This window comes from Delphinapterus leucas, chromosome 3, assembly GCF_059928025.1.
Source record: "Delphinapterus leucas isolate spDelLeu-1000000601 "Yukka" chromosome 3, BTC_Dleu_Yukka2, whole genome shotgun sequence".
In the NCBI taxonomy this organism is placed as follows: domain Eukaryota; kingdom Metazoa; phylum Chordata; class Mammalia; order Artiodactyla; family Monodontidae; genus Delphinapterus; species Delphinapterus leucas.
This window is the reverse complement of record NC_143131.1, coordinates 99,408,329-99,427,134: the sequence shown is the minus strand read 5'-3', so window position 1 is coordinate 99,427,134 and position 18,806 is coordinate 99,408,329. Positions and strand designations below refer to the sequence as shown.

General features: G+C 34.1%; 1 protein-coding gene across 18 annotated transcripts in view; it reads right to left on the bottom strand.

The window, feature by feature from the left end:
* DMXL1 (Dmx like 1) overlaps positions 1–18,806 on the bottom strand; it is a 132,531-nt gene that overhangs the window by 99,382 nt on the left and 14,343 nt on the right. For all 18 annotated transcript variants that reach the window (XM_089909203.1, XM_089909215.1, XM_089909201.1 and 15 more), the window contains 5 exons: positions 16,108–16,179; positions 13,208–13,286; positions 8,535–8,667; positions 3,799–3,865; positions 2,339–2,517 (listed from right to left, as the gene is read on the bottom strand). In XM_089909203.1, coding sequence (XP_089765329.1) covers positions 2,339–2,517; positions 3,799–3,865; positions 8,535–8,667; positions 13,208–13,286; positions 16,108–16,179 — 530 coding nt within the window. The remainder of the gene's footprint in view (positions 1–2,338; positions 2,518–3,798; positions 3,866–8,534; positions 8,668–13,207; positions 13,287–16,107; positions 16,180–18,806) is intronic.

The following is an 18,806-nucleotide window of genomic DNA, read 5'->3' as shown; positions in this document are numbered from 1 at the left end:
TATATATATATAGAGATAGATAGAGATACAGATATATAAATGAATGACCTTATATGGGCAACCATGTGATGGGTAAGTGTCTGCAACAGCTGTCCTATCTTTTTTTTTTTTAATTTTATTTTATTTAGCTGCCCTATGTTAATACAACAAAAGGCTAAGATGCTTTTGAAACTAGTTATGTAGAACCAACTTTTGGACGTTTTAGGGGGATATAACCAGACCTCCTAACCTGTCCTACATACACCAATTTTTAACTTGTAAAGAAGTACATGCTCATTACAAACACTTCCCCATTCTTCTCTCTCAAGCCAGCAGGCCCTTTGTATAAAGTATTACCATCTGGTTAAGCATCTTAATTTTAAGATTCCATATCAGAAAGGATAATGGTCTTTGATGGGATCTCTTTCATCCTCATGAGAAAGGGTCAGCCTTCCCACTATATATCTGCAGGCAGCTGGTGAAACAAAAATGAAAACTAAAAGAACTAAGGGAGATTAGCTGGTTCTTTAATGAAATGGATCCAAAAATGAAATTCTGGAAACCTTGAAAAGATGCCGTAACTAACAGAAAAGTCTAGCTCTGTATCAGCTCCCTATGTTGCAGAATTTAGTTGATAAGAGATAAAATAAGCAGGGCAAAAAAAAACCCTTAATATGCCTTTTTGCTGTCATTGGGCATTCATAATGCCCCAGTTTAAGGTACTGCCTCTGTATCCACTGTGATCACTTTTGCCAACACTAAGTGAACTAGGTCAGGAGTAGATGTGACTGTCCTCTCTCAAAAGATAAAATATTTCACAAGCCTCGTTTTTAGTATTCTGGTGGTCTAACTGGCTGCATATGAAAATACCTGGAATAGAAGAAGAAATCAGCCTCCGAAATAATGTAATCTTCTGATAGTTCTAAAAGGTTAACAGTTTGTGATGACAGCTATTTTTACTTTACATTTGTCATAGCTCATTCTATTCTAAACACGTTTTTATACGTGTGGGCAATGATCTCAGGGGTACTAGAGCAACAGTTCTTAAAGTGAAGCTGGAGTAAAGGTGCTTTCGCTAACAATACAGATTGCCCACACCACTCTCCCTTAGCCCCAAAACTGTGAAACATACTTCTAACAAAAGAACCATCACTGTACCTACAGTGTCCTACTCCTATGCTTTGTTACACTGTAGGACTGAGGTAGGAAGAATGGTAACTACTGCACTCCAAAATAGCTCAAAAAAGTCTAGGTATAACAATGATGGATATATGCCATTATATACTTATCCAAACCCATCGAATGTACAACACCAAGAGTGAACCACAAAGTAAACTATGAACTTTAAGTGAAAATAATGTGTTGAAATAAGCATCAACTGTAACAAATGTACCACTCTGGTGGAGGATGTTGATAATGGGGGAGGCTGTGCATATGTGGGGGACAGGATTATGTGAGAAATCTCTGTACCTTCCCTTCAGCTTTGCTGTGAATCTGAAACTGCTCTAAAAAATGTCTAAAATAATTTTTTAAATATCTAGGTATACGCTGCTGGCTCAGAAGAGCAAAACTAAAGTCAACAAATGATCTAGGTATGCTACCATGGATCAGCTTAAGACATCTCAGATGACAAAAAGATAAGGGAAAACCTGTACTGATCCATAGTGTGGCCAAATTGAGAATGGCCATGTGGAACAAAAAGGATATCTATACTTAAGTAATACAATAGCTCTGTAACTTACTAAATATAGGCAAAAATTCAACAGGATTATCAAGTCTTGCAAGGACTACAGGAAAGAAAAAAAGTACTAACAGGTGTGTTTGTGCATGCATGTGTAGGTTAAACTAATACCTAGTTTACGGCATCATAATGTATTAACCCATGCACTTCTCCTCAAAGATGCTGGGTGCAGTTAAAGAAATATTTGAGGCCTTATGGTATATGTTCTCAATAAAGCCTTTTTTTTTTTAATTAAAAAAAAAAAAAGGGAAACCAGAGGAGATATAGAAGGGACAAGATAAGGGAGTGAAATGTGAAAAAGTTGATGCAAATGGCAATTTGAAGAATGATTAAGAGATGAAAGAATTGGATACATAACATAGAGAAGAAAACGATGCACAACTCTGTCACTTAAAGATATCTGATCTAGAGGTAAATTATCCTTTCATATGGCTCTCCTCTTAAGCGTCAACCATAGTTGACCGGTGGCCAGAGGTTTGCAGTCCAATAACAATCTAGTATTACTTGAATCTTCATAGGCAAAAATCCTAAAGGAATGATTCTCAAAGTGAGAAAAGCAGTCAAAGTCACAAAGATGATGTTCTCTTAATACATGGGAAAAATGACTAATCCACTGACCTAGGCATATATTTGCTTGTTTTACGCCAGGAAAATCCATTTACAGCTCGAGGATGGGCCAGATATACAAAAGAAAACTCAATTTCTCCTTGGGATTGTTTTTCTGAACTTTTATCTGGAGAGGTAACAGATGTCCGCCAGTTTTCTACATTATACCATACCTTTAAAAGGCAGTCATCCTAAGGGGAAAAAAAAAAACAAAAAACATCCAGATCAGAATTAAATTAAAGGTTAAGTCAAATACCAAAAGTAAGATTTTTCTCCCCAATTAAAGGAACTTAGGGATGTGAAGAGGAGTTGGGCATGGAGAAATTAGGAAGAAAATCTCTGATTCTGATACTTTTCTACTAGCATTCCTTAACTGTTCTTTAAGAATTAATGTGTGTGGATGTGTGTATTTTGCAAGGGTTGGTTCAAGGAAAATGCTAGTTACCATTTGGTACGGAAAATAAAGTCATTTAGGAAAGACCTAAAGATGAAGTTAGGGCTTCACGTGCCCACTTAGCCAAATACCAAATAAGAAAAGCATTACCATTAGCAGACTTCAAAAGACTGGTGATTTTTGAAAACACAGTTTTTATAAATTACCATGTGAATGTTCAAAGAAAATGTTGATGATAACTAGTTAGCAACTACTACTATGTAAAATATTCTAAGCACAATCAAAATTGCATCTCCTAATTTGAGAAGGAAAGCAAGAACAAGAGAGACTAGCATGTACCAGGTTCTGTTCTTAAGCTATTAATTGCATTCCCAAAGCTGACTGTAAAGTCAATTAGATTAAACAGCTCTACTTTTATCCTAAAAAAACCTCACTGAGGGTTTAAGGTATATCTCATATTCTTAGTCTGCAGGTTTTGAGCCATGGGAACAATAACTTCAGACTATTAGTTGTATGTAAAGTGCTCTGTGAACCAATGATTAAAAATAAAATAATTTCAAGGGAATGCATTATTCTGAAATAAACAGGTAAGAACAAAGAAAAGTTACAAATGTCCTTCTAGAAAGTCTGTAAATTCTTTTACTGTAAATACAGCCTAATATAGCTGTCAGCTAAAAGATAACATAAATAGTAGTTATAGTTGATTATTGACAGTATACTTCATCCATGACTCTGTGCCAGTCACTTTACATACACTGTCTAAACTAATCTGATGATCAACGACCTATGAGGTGGGTACTATCATTCTCAGTTTATACATGAGAAAACCAAGGCTCAAAGAGAGTAACTACTTGCCCAAGATCAAACAGTTGGTAAATGGCAAATTTATACCCAGATCTACCTTTGATCTATGTTGTTTCAATTATACCATACTGCCTTTAACACAATATTTAGCCAATTTTTGCTACTTAACATTTTTAACAGAAAATGTTTTCAACTTAATGAAGCCAGCTAATTTTTTTTGACATTTCAAACTATACCATAAACACAACTTGACAATAGTATTTTTACAAATTACCTTCCCAGCAGTGGCAAAAAATTCTCCATCTGGTGAAAACTTCATTAAATGAACTTGGGAAGCAGTTCTGTAAATTAAACAGACAAGAAATAATTTTCAAGGAAAATTAAATAAGAGAATGCAACATTACTTCTCTAAACTATATTCAGCAATTTGCTTCAAATAGAAAATTTTGTGATAAAACAAGTTTTACACTCACTTTTAAGTATATCTAATATAAAATAAATTAAAAAATAGAAAACTTAATATTAAATATAAAAATTATTTTTTATGTAAAAATATCCATGCATAAGAATCATGTAAGGAATGACTTGTCAGTCTTTTTTTTTTTTGCGGTACGCGGGCCTCTCACTGTTGTGGCCTCTCCCGTTGCGGAGCACAGGCTCTGGACGAGCAGGCTCAGCGACCATAGCTCACGGGCCCAGCCGCTCCACGGCACGTGGGATCTTCCCGGACCGGGGCACGAACCCGTGTCCCCTGCATCGGCAGGCAGACTCTCAACCACTGCGCCACCAGGGAAGCCCTGACTTGTCAGTCTTCAAAGCTTAAGACAAAAGAGCCATAGGTCTCATTCCCTTAGGATGTGAGAAAGAAAGGTTTCATTTTTTAATCTGGAAACCTAATTTCCGGAGCCATAGATACTTATATTCCAACATACATTTACAAGGACAGTAAATCAGTATTTTAAAACGAATTCTGCCTTAAGGCAGCATTTGCATAATTAAAGATTATGTATGGGTTAATGGGAGACTTGCAACTATCATGGATTCGGCCTTCCAAGTTCACCAACATACTTGGTACATAGTTGTCTTTTCTTCTCCAAGGAGCTTCGGCTCATTTCCCTTCATCACCTTCCCTTCTGGCTACCTGTATATACTAATCTCAAGACACTTCTCACTATGATTGCTTTCCTTTTCTTTACCCAAGTTCATGCTTAGATAGATTCATCCTAAATTTATTTGTAAAGCAGGCCAAAGAGATATTTTGTCACATTTCATTCCAAATAAAAGTAACTTTTTCCCCCTGATTTCTAAAAAATATTTGTTTGCTTATTTGTTTGTTTGGCTGTGCCGGGTCTTACTGCGGCACGCAGGATCTTCGTTGCTGCGTGCAGGATCTTTAGTTGTGGCACTCGGAATCTTTTAGTTGCGGCATGCGGGCTCCTAATAGCGGCATGCGGGATCTAGTTCCCCGACCAGGGATCGAACCCAGCTGCCCTGCATTGGGAGCGCAGAGTCTTAACAACTGGACCACCAGGGAAGTCCCTTCCCTGATTTTAAATGTTACAAATACATAACAGAAAATATTGATACAAATGGGTGAAAGGAAGAAAATAAAATCATCCATAGCTTCACCAATACCACAACACTCATTCCCATGCAAAATCACTGTTAACATTTTAATACACTGACTTCCAGACCTCTTCCATATTCCCTCTCCATCTACTTTCTGTGGAAGGGTGTGGGGAAGGAGATGGAAACTGATGCCATATTTACAATCTGCTTTGTAATATTTATTTTAAAATATGTCATGAACATTAAGTAGTACAATGAACATTTTTATGCATCTGGTTAATCCTAAGGACATCTTTAAAACAAATAATTAAAAGTCTGGTCTCCATGATTGTGACCTTTTGCCCCTACAGTCTTTTCTTAAAACAGTAGCTAAAGCAGTTCTTTTAAAAGAGAATTACTGGGTTGGCCAGAAAGTTTGTTTGGTTTTAAGTAAAAATAAGAGACATTTTTCATTTTCACGAAGAACTTTATTGAACGTATTCACTAACCGAACGAACTTTTTGGCCAATCCACTAGATCTCAACATACCCTCTGCTTAAAACCCCCAAGGCCTTCCCAACTCACTCAAAATAAAAGGCAAAAGCCTCACAATAACCTATAAGCTGACTCCTGACTCCCCTATTACTCCTTACTTTGTTCACTTTACTCCAGCCACAAGGTAACATACACTTACCTCAGAGCCTTGCACTAGTTCCCTCCTCCTACAACGTTCTTCACCAGAAGATACACACACATAGCTTACTCACTCACTTCCTTCAGGTCTATACTCAAATGTCACCTCTACTCTTCTTCCCCCTACCCTACTTAATTATTCTCTATCGTACCTACTGGTCCTCATCTAACAGGTATAAGCAGTGTTCTAAATGCACCACAAATGTATGATCAAACCCAACTTTGAAATGTATTCCAGTTAGTGTAATCTTCAGTTGATTCTAAAATAAAACTGGCATAGTTTCTAGTCCAAGGCTTTATTGCTTACTTAAATAACAAACCACCTCAAATAAACAATTAGTATGTCTAGTCCAAGTTCCCACTGTATAACTCTGATTATGATTTAACTTAATATCCTTCCCCTCTCCCAAATGCAAGAAATACATTTCAAATTCTCAGTTCAACCCAAGGAATCCCCTTACTAGATCTGCAGTGAAGGCACTATAGCACTTCTTTGTTCTTCTCTCCCCCATTAGCTCTTTCTAAAGAACTCTTTGCAAAATCTTATTTCCTCTCTACATGTAAACCCTTTTTAACACCCATGATCTGGCTGAGGGGGTGCAAAAAAACACAGAACCAGCTCCTTTGAAATCTCCTTTGTATATTCTATACATATAGGAGGTCTGCCTTACTCTGACTTTGGTATCTGATTTATACCCTATTACTGCTTCATATGAAACTGACTCAGGGGACTTCCTGGGTGGCGCAGTAGTTAAGAATCCGCCTGCCAGTGCAGGGGACACGGGTTCGAGCCCTGGTCTGGGAGGATCCCACATGCAACTAAGCCCGTGCACCACAACTGCTGAGCCTGCAAGCCACGCCTAGAGCCCGTGCTCCGCAACAAGAGAAGCCACCACAATGAGAAGCCAGCGCACCGCAATGAAGAGTAGCCCCCGCTCGCCGTAATTAGAGAAAGCCCGCACGCAGCAACGAAGACCCAACACAGCCAAAATTTTAAAAAATAAAATAAATTTTTTAAAAATATGTAAAATTGACTCAGGAAGAATGCCATTCCTAACGTCCTGTCATACTGATTTACTGGTGTATTGTCTATCTCCCCCTATGTGTTCACAGCTATATTCTAAGCGCTTTTACCACTGTCTGGAACATGATAAGCACTCAACAAATATTTGTTGAATGAATGAAAGAAACTTGGACTTGCTATCTAAAGGGCATAAGAAAAATTAAGCCTGTTGATTCATATTTCCAAATTGATCTCTAGAAAGATGATACCAATTGTATGCCCTTATTAAGAGTATATAAGAATACCTTTTCTCCACTCACTCGTAATAGGTATTATTCATTCTCTTCTTTATGGTTTTGAGTGAAGTCAATCAACTCTTAATATGCTCATTATTCATATGTACTACTGTTTAAAATTTTTCTCAAAAAAAATTTTCTCTTCATTGTCCATTTTTGTTTACTTTTGAGATATGTTATTTTCTAGTTAATTTTTAAGACCTCCTTTTAAAAAAGGCATTAACCCAAAATTGCACATATTTCCCAACAAGTTTTTGGTTCTTTTCCTTATGGTCTTTTTGCTTTACAGAAATTTTTTATTGATACACAAAACTATTAATTTTTTCCTTTTCTTTCCTTTCAGTTTCTAATTTTGGTGTCATACTTAGAAATTTTTTCCATAACTCTAAAATAGCACTTCTCATCCAACAGTGATAGAACACAAATGATAAATGTTAGCCCAATATGTAATTTTTAATTTCCTAGTAGTGACATTTAAAAAAGTAAAAGGAAACAGGTGAAATTAAGTATATTTTATTTAATCCAATATATCAAAAATATTATCATTTTAATGTGTAATCAATTAAAATTTAATAAGAGTTTTACATTTTTTTCTTTGTGCAAAGTTTTTGAAATCTAGTGTTCATTTTATACTTTTAGGACATCTCAGTTAAGTCTAGCCATATTTCAAGGGCTCAAGTGAAATGAGGCTATCATACTGGACATGGTAGTATTAAACTATGACAATTCACCGATATTTTCTTCTAAAATTTTTTCATTGTATAGATATTGCTTCTTCTTCCTTTGAAATTTATTTTGGTGCCAAGTATGAAAGAGATTCTAACGTCATTTTCTCCTCCACAGAGCTAGCAAGTTGCCCCACTGATGTAAAATGCCACCTTATATACTGAATCTCCAAGTATAATTGGGTCTAACCCTGGACCCTAATCTATCTGTTCCTGTATCAACAACAAACTGCTTGACCAGTTGTAGCTTTAGAATTCATTTTACTATACTGTTTATCTTCATTCTTTTCTTCTTTCAGGATTTTCCTGATTTTCCCATATTTGTCCTTTTAAATAAAATTTGAACTATGCTCAAAAGTAGAAATTCCAATGAGATTTTGATAAGGATAATGTTCAACATACAGATTAGTCTGGGAAAAATATACTTCACAATAGGAAAACTTCCATTCAAAATCATGACAGGTGTCTCTGTCTCCTTTTGTATAATTTAGCAAGTTCTTATTTAACTATCTTCATATAGGCCTAACACATTTCTACGTTTCTTCCTAGTTGTTTTATTCAACAATTTAAAAAAAGTAAAAAAGGGTCTGCAGAACATGGGAAATGGTGAATCCTCTGTATATAAAAGGCATGTCAAAATCAATACTTTTTATGTTAGTATGGTTTTACACCAACTAAAATGCATTTATAATATAAGACCACATGGAACAGGTTTATTGGTTTAATCCCCTAATTAATTGCTTACTTGCAATGCCAAATGCATCTCCAATCCCCAAAGTTAAGATCTGTTTTATCTGGATTTTCATCTTCAGCTGATTTCTCCAAGTTAGCACTGGACCACAGTTGCAAACAGCTAGAACCAGTTAAAAGACGATTGCCTAAAATATATATATATCAAAAAAAATAATAACATATATATATATATATATATATCATTCACCAATTACTATTTAGGTATTTAATTAGTGAGTTAAGTACATGCTCAAGAGTTTTATATAATACTATAAAGATAATACAACTTTTTTAAAAAGTCAAATAACAAAAAGATTTGGGGTATGGGGGAGTAAGGCTATATTTTAACTTTGTTGAAGAAACTTAAGGCAAAAAAGGGAACAGATCTTATCTCTCATCCAACAAACATTTAATGAGCATCTTCTTTGTAACAGGCACTGTGCTAGGCACTGGCAATACAATAAGAAATGAAAGACTGTCCTTTTTCATGATGGGTTCACATTCCAGTAGAGAAATATTATGAACAGAAGCATGAAAACATGCAAGTTCAAATATATTCCAGAGAATGCCTCATAATCTCATTATAGTTAAGGGATAAGGTACGTAGTAGACCTAGAAAAAGAAATAAGTTTGGAAAAAAGGGATCATATTGTGAAGCATTTTTGAGGTTCATAAAGAGTTCAGAGTTTGTTATAGGTAGCTGGAAGTTAAAAGTTTTATTTAGGGGGTGTGTAGTTTACATAAGTGTATCTGTATTTTAGAACAAGGGGTCTCAACTGGGAGGGGCTGTCAACAGATGGACGTAAGATGCCCATAAACCTCCTTCCAATGACATACATGCAAAAGTTATAGGTATACTTTGCGCATTTTTCTAGAGAGATATTCCATAATTTTCACCGTACTTTCAAAAACTCCAGTAAACAAAGAAGGGTAAATTATGATTCTTTATAACTCTAGAGATAGGCAAGATTAGGAAAAATTTAAGATGCCGGGAAATCTGGTTAAATGACTATAATAAATACAGATGGGAAATCATGAGGATCTGAATCAAATATTAAAGTAATAAGCATGGATTTAAAAGCCATTTCAAAAAAAAGAACAGAATTTTCATGGCATGACACCAAGTAAAAAACAGAGAGATACAAGAGGTTTCAAGGACAGATTCCAACTTTATGACTTGGGGAACTGAGTGGAAGATTGTGCTATCAAAGAAAATAAAGGCAGTACAATTTTGGCCAAAAAGCTGACAATAAATAAGGCATTCTATCTCTCTGGAAAGATCACTTTATTTAAAAAGTGAGTCTGTGGCAAAACACTGACTTTAGATCAGAAATCCTTGTGTCTAAATCCCAAATAAGTTACTCAATTAGCTATGTGAATTTGATCGAGTTGGGCAACCTCTGAGTCTCAATTTTCTCACCTATAAAATTAGAAGTTTGTGTAGAGCTGTTGTAAGAATTAGCTATAATATGTACTACATATCTAGCACAGGCTAGGCACTTAGCAGAAGCTCAATAAATAATAGCAACTAGGTGGAAAGTCCTATAGACAGATAAAAACAGCCCAAAAAGTATTGATACTAATGAGACATTCCATTTAAATATGGTTATCATTCCACTGTTTAGCTTAGCAACATACATACGTTTTCTTTTTTTTTACTGAGATGTAACTGACATGTATCATTGTATTAGTTTCAGGTTACAACATAATGATTCAATATTTGTATACAGTGTGAAATGACCACCACAATAAGTCCTTAACATTCATCACCACACATGGTTACAATGTTTTTCATGATGAGAACTTTAAGATCTACTTTCTCTTAGCAACTTTCAAATACACAATACAGAATTATTAAGCATAGTCACTATGTCATACATCACATCCCAGGATTTATTTATTTCAGAACTGAAAGTTTGTACCTTCACCTATTTCATCTACTCTCCCCAATCCCACCCCACCCTACTCCAGCCCACTGCCTCTGACAACTACCAATCTGTTCTCTGTATCTATAAATTCAGTTTTGACAAGTTTTCTTTAACATAAACTAAAGGTGAAACTAAGGTAACCCATGAAGGATTAAGAAATTAATATAGAATACAAAATAATTCATCCCAGTTATGGAATGAAACAAAAGTAGGTAAGGTATGGCATAATACATTGATTTGAACAGAAAGGCAGAAGTATAGATATCAAAGTAGGAAAAAAAAGCATTAAGTCTAAAATAGTAAGTCTTATGATTTAAGCAAGATGCAATAGTGCGTTTGGAGACAACACAAAGGCACTATAGTCAGTTTACTAGCACCATCTGAAAAATATTCTTTATATCCCAATACCTGGCATATACTAATAAGTAAATATTCATCAAAACCAAAATACTAGTATTTCACTTAATATATTCTAAATCTGTTTATATAAATAATTACAAAGTTCATTTACAAAAGTAATAATAGCTCCCCAATATATATTACAGTAATAACCCATTTCTCAACCAAACCACTTAAATTTTAAACTTTTTGATTATAAAAAGAAAAATGATAAACTTTTATGTGAATTTTAAATAAATCATGATTTAAAAGATAATGGTCATGAAATGCTGGCAAGTCACTGCTAGATATGTTAAGAAAATAAGTAGTTATCTTCTAATACTACTCTGTAATGATGATTTTAGAAGAACTAAAATACTGTCAATATCAATAACAATATCAATACTACCTTCTAAAGAATTAGTACTTACAGACTGCAGGTACAAAAATTCCAGGCAACTACTATGTCATTACTAAAGAAATATCACTCAATTCAAATAATAAATGTTTTTATTACAGTTATTCATGAGACTTCAAGTAGCCAGTTCACTTGCTAACAATATTTTTATAGGTAAGTACCTACATAAATACCTTTTTACAGAAAGTACCAAGTACTTTCATATATACTACCATATCTAATCATTAAAAAACTATCTTGTGAAATAGATATTACCTTAATTTAAAGTGAGTTAACCATTCTTGATATGTTAAGTAATCTGCTCATGATCACAAAACTTGTAGTCATATATGTAAACATTTATTGAGAGCTTAATATATGATGGACCCCTAAAGATAAATAAAATACTGAATAAAATAGAATTTAAGCCCTTGCATAATAAAAAAAAGGTAAACAAATAATTACAATAAATTGTAGTGCTATCATAGAGTAACCATATAATTTATCATCCAAATAGGAACACTTGTGAAAGTAAAGGTGACACTGCTAATAATCTTATGAGGAAACAGGCATAAACTGGACATCAGCGACCCTATCCAGAGTAGAGTTATATTCAAAGTGCTGTATTAAATGCCAAATTTGAACCCAGGACAAATTTTTACTCTTTTCACTGTATGCATAAAATATACCTGTAGGCTACCAGCTATTAAGCATCAATCTCATGAGAAAAAACATCTTAAAGCATTATGTGATTTTTATTTAATCTAAGATAATCTCTTTTACCTTCTAAAATAATTTCCCAAGGTTCTGAACTTCATATTCTAAATTAACATTTTTTCTCAGCCATTTTATCTACTATATTAAAATTTATCTTATCTTAACTGATGACTTCTAGTTCTATGCTCCAAAGATAACTTCTTTCATAAATTTAGATTCAAATTTCTAACGATCTAATGAATACTGCTATAGGATATGCAAGCATCTCAAATTCCATACATCCAAATAAAACTTATGTTCCACTATCTCTAACTCCTACATATCACTCTTCTTGTAATCAAAGATACCCTCAGAATAATGTGAAATCCAGTTGTCAAGTAATGTCAATTCGACTACCTAAATGCATTTCATATCCATGTATTCCTTTCATTAGTCACGCCATATTAATTGAGCACCTACTATGATAAAGGCACTGAAACAAGTTCTTATTTCTCTTTCAGACTACTGTGAATGCATACCTTCCAAAGGTAATTATAGATAATACAGTATTTATCTTCCTGTTCCTCTTGTGTCTGATCATTCTAAGTTACTGCTACTAGAAAAATCTGGCAAAACCATAAATCTTAGCCTGTCACTAGCCATTTTCAAAAACCTATACATTTTATACAATTAAAAGGAATTAAATTAAAATTCTTTAATTCTTCACATGACTGTAAAGGCTTTCCATATATGCTGTATTCTTATCTTATCACCAGACTCACTCCAGCCTCAATGAAGTACTAACCATTACTAGAATATATCTTATGCTTTCTTTCTTTGTTCCTCTTTGCTCACTCACTCTGGTAAATTGGCAAAAATGACTTTAGGATGATTTTTTAATGCAGAAATAGATAACTGATACATATACACATTATCTCTTCTTAGAATTCACTTCTTTTTTCCTTCCTCAACCTATCCCCACCTTCATTGTCAAAATCTATCTACTCTCATGGCAAAAGGCTCCTCTGCAATGGAACTTTGATTCCCCACAAAGAATCAGTGTCTCCTTCCCAAAACAACAGGTATTCCTACAATAGCTGGACACTATTATGGTGCATATTTTCCTCATTTCAGTATAAGCTCTAAAATAGCACAGCCTGTTTTACTTACTTTTGTGTTCCCCACCATTTCACACAAAGCAGAACTGAAATACATGAAAGTAAGAAAAAAAAGCAATAGCCTAGACAAGTGTTATTTCACTTCAGTTAATTCTTCTTGTATTCTTACCTGCAGGATCCCAAGTTATATTGTGTGCTATTGAGTCCAGAAAAAATTGGCCACTTTTCTGCCACTGACTATATAATTCCTAAAATTAAAAAGTCATTTAGTCAATAATTATTGGCATCTTTTCTGTCAAATGTATATACTGACACTAATTATTTTTAACAATACATGTACTCATTTTTTTTAGGTATAATTGACCATGTAGTCATACTTAAAGAGAATAAAATGTTCAGCTTGTCAAGAAAAATAAGGAATATGTGATGGAGGAGATCAGTGAGAGAACATCCATTCCTAGAAGTCCAAAAGCCTGTCTTTAGTATATTTAAACAACCAATAAGTATCTGCCAACTAGGACAACATATATATTAACCTCAGCCTTTTAAAGTTATAATTATTACTTTATTATTATTACAGTTACAAAGGTTTAATTTTAAATATGTCTGTGTCTGCTATTTGAGGATTCCTCCTCTATAAAGTTTCATCTTCACCTGAGGGCGTACGGTTATGTGTGAAAATTCAGAATAAGAGATGTTAACACTTCCCTTACATTACATAATTTAAGGGCTTTTCATTCCTTAAAGCAATATTTTTCAAACTTTTTTAACCTGCAAACCAGTAAGAAATACATGTTGCACTATAACCCAGAACAAACACACATACACACACATAAATGCAATCTAAGTTCACCCTTAATACATGTGATGCACTCTTAACATTTTGTATTATATTCCATTTTCTTTTAAATTCAGGTTGTGGCCTACTAAGTTGACTTCTCTAACCTCTAATACATTGAGATCCATAAACACTATCTTAATGTAGTCGTTCCCATACTTTAGTATGAAAACACCCTAAGATGTTTATTAAAAATTCAAATGCTCAAGACCCATGCCCAAAGGTTCAGATTCAAAAGGTCCAGAACTGGGCACAGGAAATCTGTACTTTAAACCAACATCTCTAGGTGATTCTGATACAGGTGGCCTGCAGAATATGCTTTTATGAAACACTATCCTGCAGGAATGGCTCTCAATCACAGCACACATCAGAACTCCCTCTAGATCTAGATGTACAAGCACACAGGCACAATCCCACACCTACACATTTAGAATTCCTCAGGGCAGGATATGGACACACATATCAACTAGTGATTCTGAAGTGTACCTCTTGTGAAGAACCACCATCTTAAAAGAATATTCCAGAATGTACAAATAAAAGAATATAATATTTTTTATGAGGCTCTAAGGATTCTCTGAGACTATATCCTGGAATTCAAGATTTTGTGCATCTTCCAAGTTTATGATTTTTCCATTTGATCCAGTTTTCCCTTTATTCATCAGGCTTTTTTTTCACCCTCTCTGCAAAGTCAGTGCTGCCTACCAATAAACAAGCCTCTTCTTATTGAATTTTTTACACTATTATATTAAACAATTATAATTAGTACAAGAGAAAATGGGCAAAACCTGAAATTCTCAATTCTACCCTTATCAATAAAGGCATTTTAACATAACAAACTGATTTTTTTTTTAAAGTCAGCTATTTCATTCAACAAATACTTATTGAGTATTATTTGAAATACAGTGTTTTGGATGGAGCAACCACCTTTAAAATTTGTTTTTAGTGCTATCAGTTACTAACTCATAAGGGTGTGAGAGCCTCTAACACTGGATTCATTAGGTAATATATAAACACAAATAGAAATGAGGAGAGAATTGTGGACTCTCCTTCCATGAAATTTTAAAATGGATATCAATTAACCCAGAGAAAATATTTTTCATTAACACAAGGTAAGGAAAAAGAATGCTCACACCCAGGAATCAAGACAACTAGTTTCTCTCTTAATTCTGGGGCTCAATAGCTGTTTCATTGCTCAAGTCACTTATTTTGGGGTCTCTGTTGCCTTATTTATAAAAAAGAAATAACAGCTGCCCAACTAAGTCAGAAGGAATTTGTAAAATACTAATGAGCTAAGTGAAAATGAAATGAAAGCTATTAAAAGATATATAAGATAAATCTATTGTTGACACACTGTTTAATTCTTTACATTTAACACATTTCCACAGTCTTTGACATCAAAAATAAACAAACATTAACCAATTTCGGAATTGAGCAAAGAGCCTCTTAAGGTTGACCTGCTTAGTTTCAATAGCTACAGAGCAGCAGAGAAATAAACCAGTCCTATGACTCCTACTACAATGCTCTTTAGACCACACCATGCTGATCTTCTTCCACATGGTTCAAATCACTAGCTTAACCTTCAGTAGAAATGGATAAAACAGCCTGTTCTGACTGTTATCTTTAAGAGCATCTAAACACCCAAGAAATCTACTACATAACCTCAATATTTATAAATTATAAAGTTTTAACCAACTCTCAGGAACTATTTCTGAATATAGTTTATTTATTAAAAAAAAATTCACTGACCTGCTAACAATTATTACATGATATAATAAGTGCAAGAAAGTAAGTTCAAGGGGTAGGTTAAGACTTTGCAATTAAAACATGTCACTTTAAGAACAAAATATATAAAGCAGAAAAACTACCTAAAAGTAGATCACAGAAACAAAGAACAAGTGCCACATATGACTGGACAATGATGTTTGCCACTAGCAATAAAGTAACTGACAAGTTTCAAGTTGTTGACTCTTCAAATACTTAATAAAAGAAAAAAATGATAGATGGAAAAAACGAAAAGCATTTCAAGATAATTCATATGCACAATTTAGTTTAATTCTACTTCAATGAAACATACATCTTTAATAAGGAAGTGGCATTTAACATGTTGTCTTTAATTACAGTGTATAATTTATACTGATTTATGCGATCACTCTAATTTTGTACTCTTAAAAATGGTATCTTTTAATACACAACACATTTTCATTTCTAAGAGAAAAAGATGAATTACTGACCAAATTTTTCTTTTGCTTCGGTAGGTTAACTGGTTCAAAAACAGATACAACATTTCCATAGGATGCTGCAATCTTTTAAAAAGAAAAAAGAAAGAAAACTTATGGATATGTTAACTTACTTATGAATCAAAAGGACAAAAGAAATTTACAGTATAACTTAAAAAATACCCAACACAAAATTTCTTTCACCAATACCTGAGAATGTCAATTTTGGGGACTACCATATCTGGATCAGAATTCCAGTGCTGTCACTGTGTACCGGCAAGTTAAGCTCTCTGAACCTTAGTTTCTATCTATATTTACAGTATATATAATACTATCTTCCTAATAGGATTATTTTGAGGGTTGAAATAACATTTGTAAAGCATCTGGTAAAGAATTATCTATATAAGATGCATAGTAAATGTTAATTCCCTTCCTCACAGAAGAAAATGTATTGATGTATTCCTTGTCAAGTATGGAATTTGACGTGACTTAAAAATCAAGTTTTTAGGTTATCTGTCTTCAAAGTTCAGAATTCTGTCAGTGTATATTTAACTTTTTAGAAGTAAAACTTAGATCTATTCCTTTGTAAACTCTCTAAGGAGTATATTTTTTCAATATTCTATTTTATTTGAGTACCTTTCAAATATTTACTCTTAGATCAATGAAGCATAACCCTTGCTGGCTCTGTTTTATAAGGTAGCTACTACTATAGCTTGAGTGAGTCACAAATGAAGAATATTAAAACATCAAAAATCAGACAGATATATAGATAGAATGAATGATCAGGGATAAAAATAAGAACATATAATCTAGTGAAGACAGTAAGAAATGAGGATGTAACATACATATGGAAAAAAAACTTTCAATGGATATTTTAAAGTGTTCTGAGGAGATCTTAGAAGGTAGAAATCATCTGCACTGACTTCACCTGGGAGTATTTAGTTTGCGCCTTTAAATGTGGATAGAATTTCAAACTGCAGTGAGTGTTCAATTTTAGAAATAGGGCATAGTATGAACACAAGTGTACATCTTTTTTTTAAATATTTATTTATTTGGCTGCTCCGGGTCGCAGTTGCGGCACGTGAAATCTTCGTTGCCGCATGCAGGATCTAGTTCCCTGACCAGGGATTGCACCTGGGGCCCCTGCATTGGGTGTGTGGAGTCTTAACCACTGGACTACCAAGGAAGTCCCCACGAGTGTAAATATTAAAAGAGGTAAAGTATGTTGGGAGGTGACTGAGCACCAGCCCAGGTAGAAGAGAGAAATAATGGACATGAGGCCAAAAAGGCAAGTGTGAGTGGGTTAAATAAGGTCTCAAACCAAGGTGAACAATTTGAACTTTTCTAAGTTCATGGGAAACTAAGAATGGTTTTAAGCAAATGAATAACAAGTCAAATGCAGATGAATTTTCTTAGGAAAATTAATCTGGTAGTACTACAAATAAAAAAACAGTAATGATAAAATATTGATGCCTATGGTATCAAGAAGCATTTCCTTCTAAAAGGTAAACAGAAATCCCAAGTACCAAAATCTACAAATTTTCATCTTGATACCTTAAGGAATCGTTTGAGTATACTGTTATCTGTGAAACAAAGGAAATTTACCCTTTATTAGAATAATTATAAAACCAAATGACCTCTTCATTCTAACCTGGATTTCATGTAATATAGATTAAAAGATAACTCATATTGAAAATTTCTAAAATTAGATTTCCAACATTAACAAGCCCTATGTGAATCTAAATGGTTTAAGTAAGTTTTTATATACAATCAAGATTACAGAACTACAGAGCTACGAGATCAAACAAACATGAAGAGAAAGGGAAAAAAGTCTCAAGGATTTTTAGCATTCCATAATAAAAATCACTTTCGTAGTATAGTGAGAATGAAAGGCATGAACAAAAGAAAGACAGATGAGATACCTGTAACTCTACTAAAAGGAAGGAAAACAGGAATAACAAAAAGAACAGTAGTCCAAAAAGTAGGCAAAGACTACAAGAGTTGAAACTCCTTTCTTACGAGTATCTTTAAACTAGGTCCCAAGAAGTAACTTTTCAGAATGGCAGCCTTATTAGGAATGATTACATTAAAAAAAATAAGGTTGGGCCCATTTTGATTTCTCACACAAAATGTTCTGGTAGAATCACAAACAATATACATGAATTAAGTATCTACCAAAAAAATTAAATTTGCAAAGTTCAGCCTAGTCTAGCTGCAACTGTACCTAGGCCTGGTCATCTATGCCTATATGGTGCTATATTAAGCTATACACTATACTGCCTATAAGTTATAACTCTCCCAACTCTGATACTATACAGAACTGTATTTAACCTGATGTTAAATCATATGCCCTGTTTCTTTTTTTTTTTTTTTTTGCGGTACGCGGGCCTTTCACTGTTGTGGCCTCTCCCGTTGCGGAGCACAGGCTCCAGATGCGCAGGCTCAGCGGCCATGGCTCACAGGCTCAGCCGCTCCGCGCTGCATGTGGGATCTTCCCGGACTGGGGCACGAACCAGCGTCCCCTGCATTGGCAGGCGGACTCTCAACCACTGCGCCACCAGGGAAGCTCATGCCCTGTTTCTTTTGTTTTTGTTGCTTTTTTACTTTCAAGGTAACTTTATACTTTCCATGTGTAAACAGAAGTTCAAATTAAATTTTTCATTTTTCTTATAGACTTGGAATAAATTATTTAAAAAATTATCAATTTATGTTCA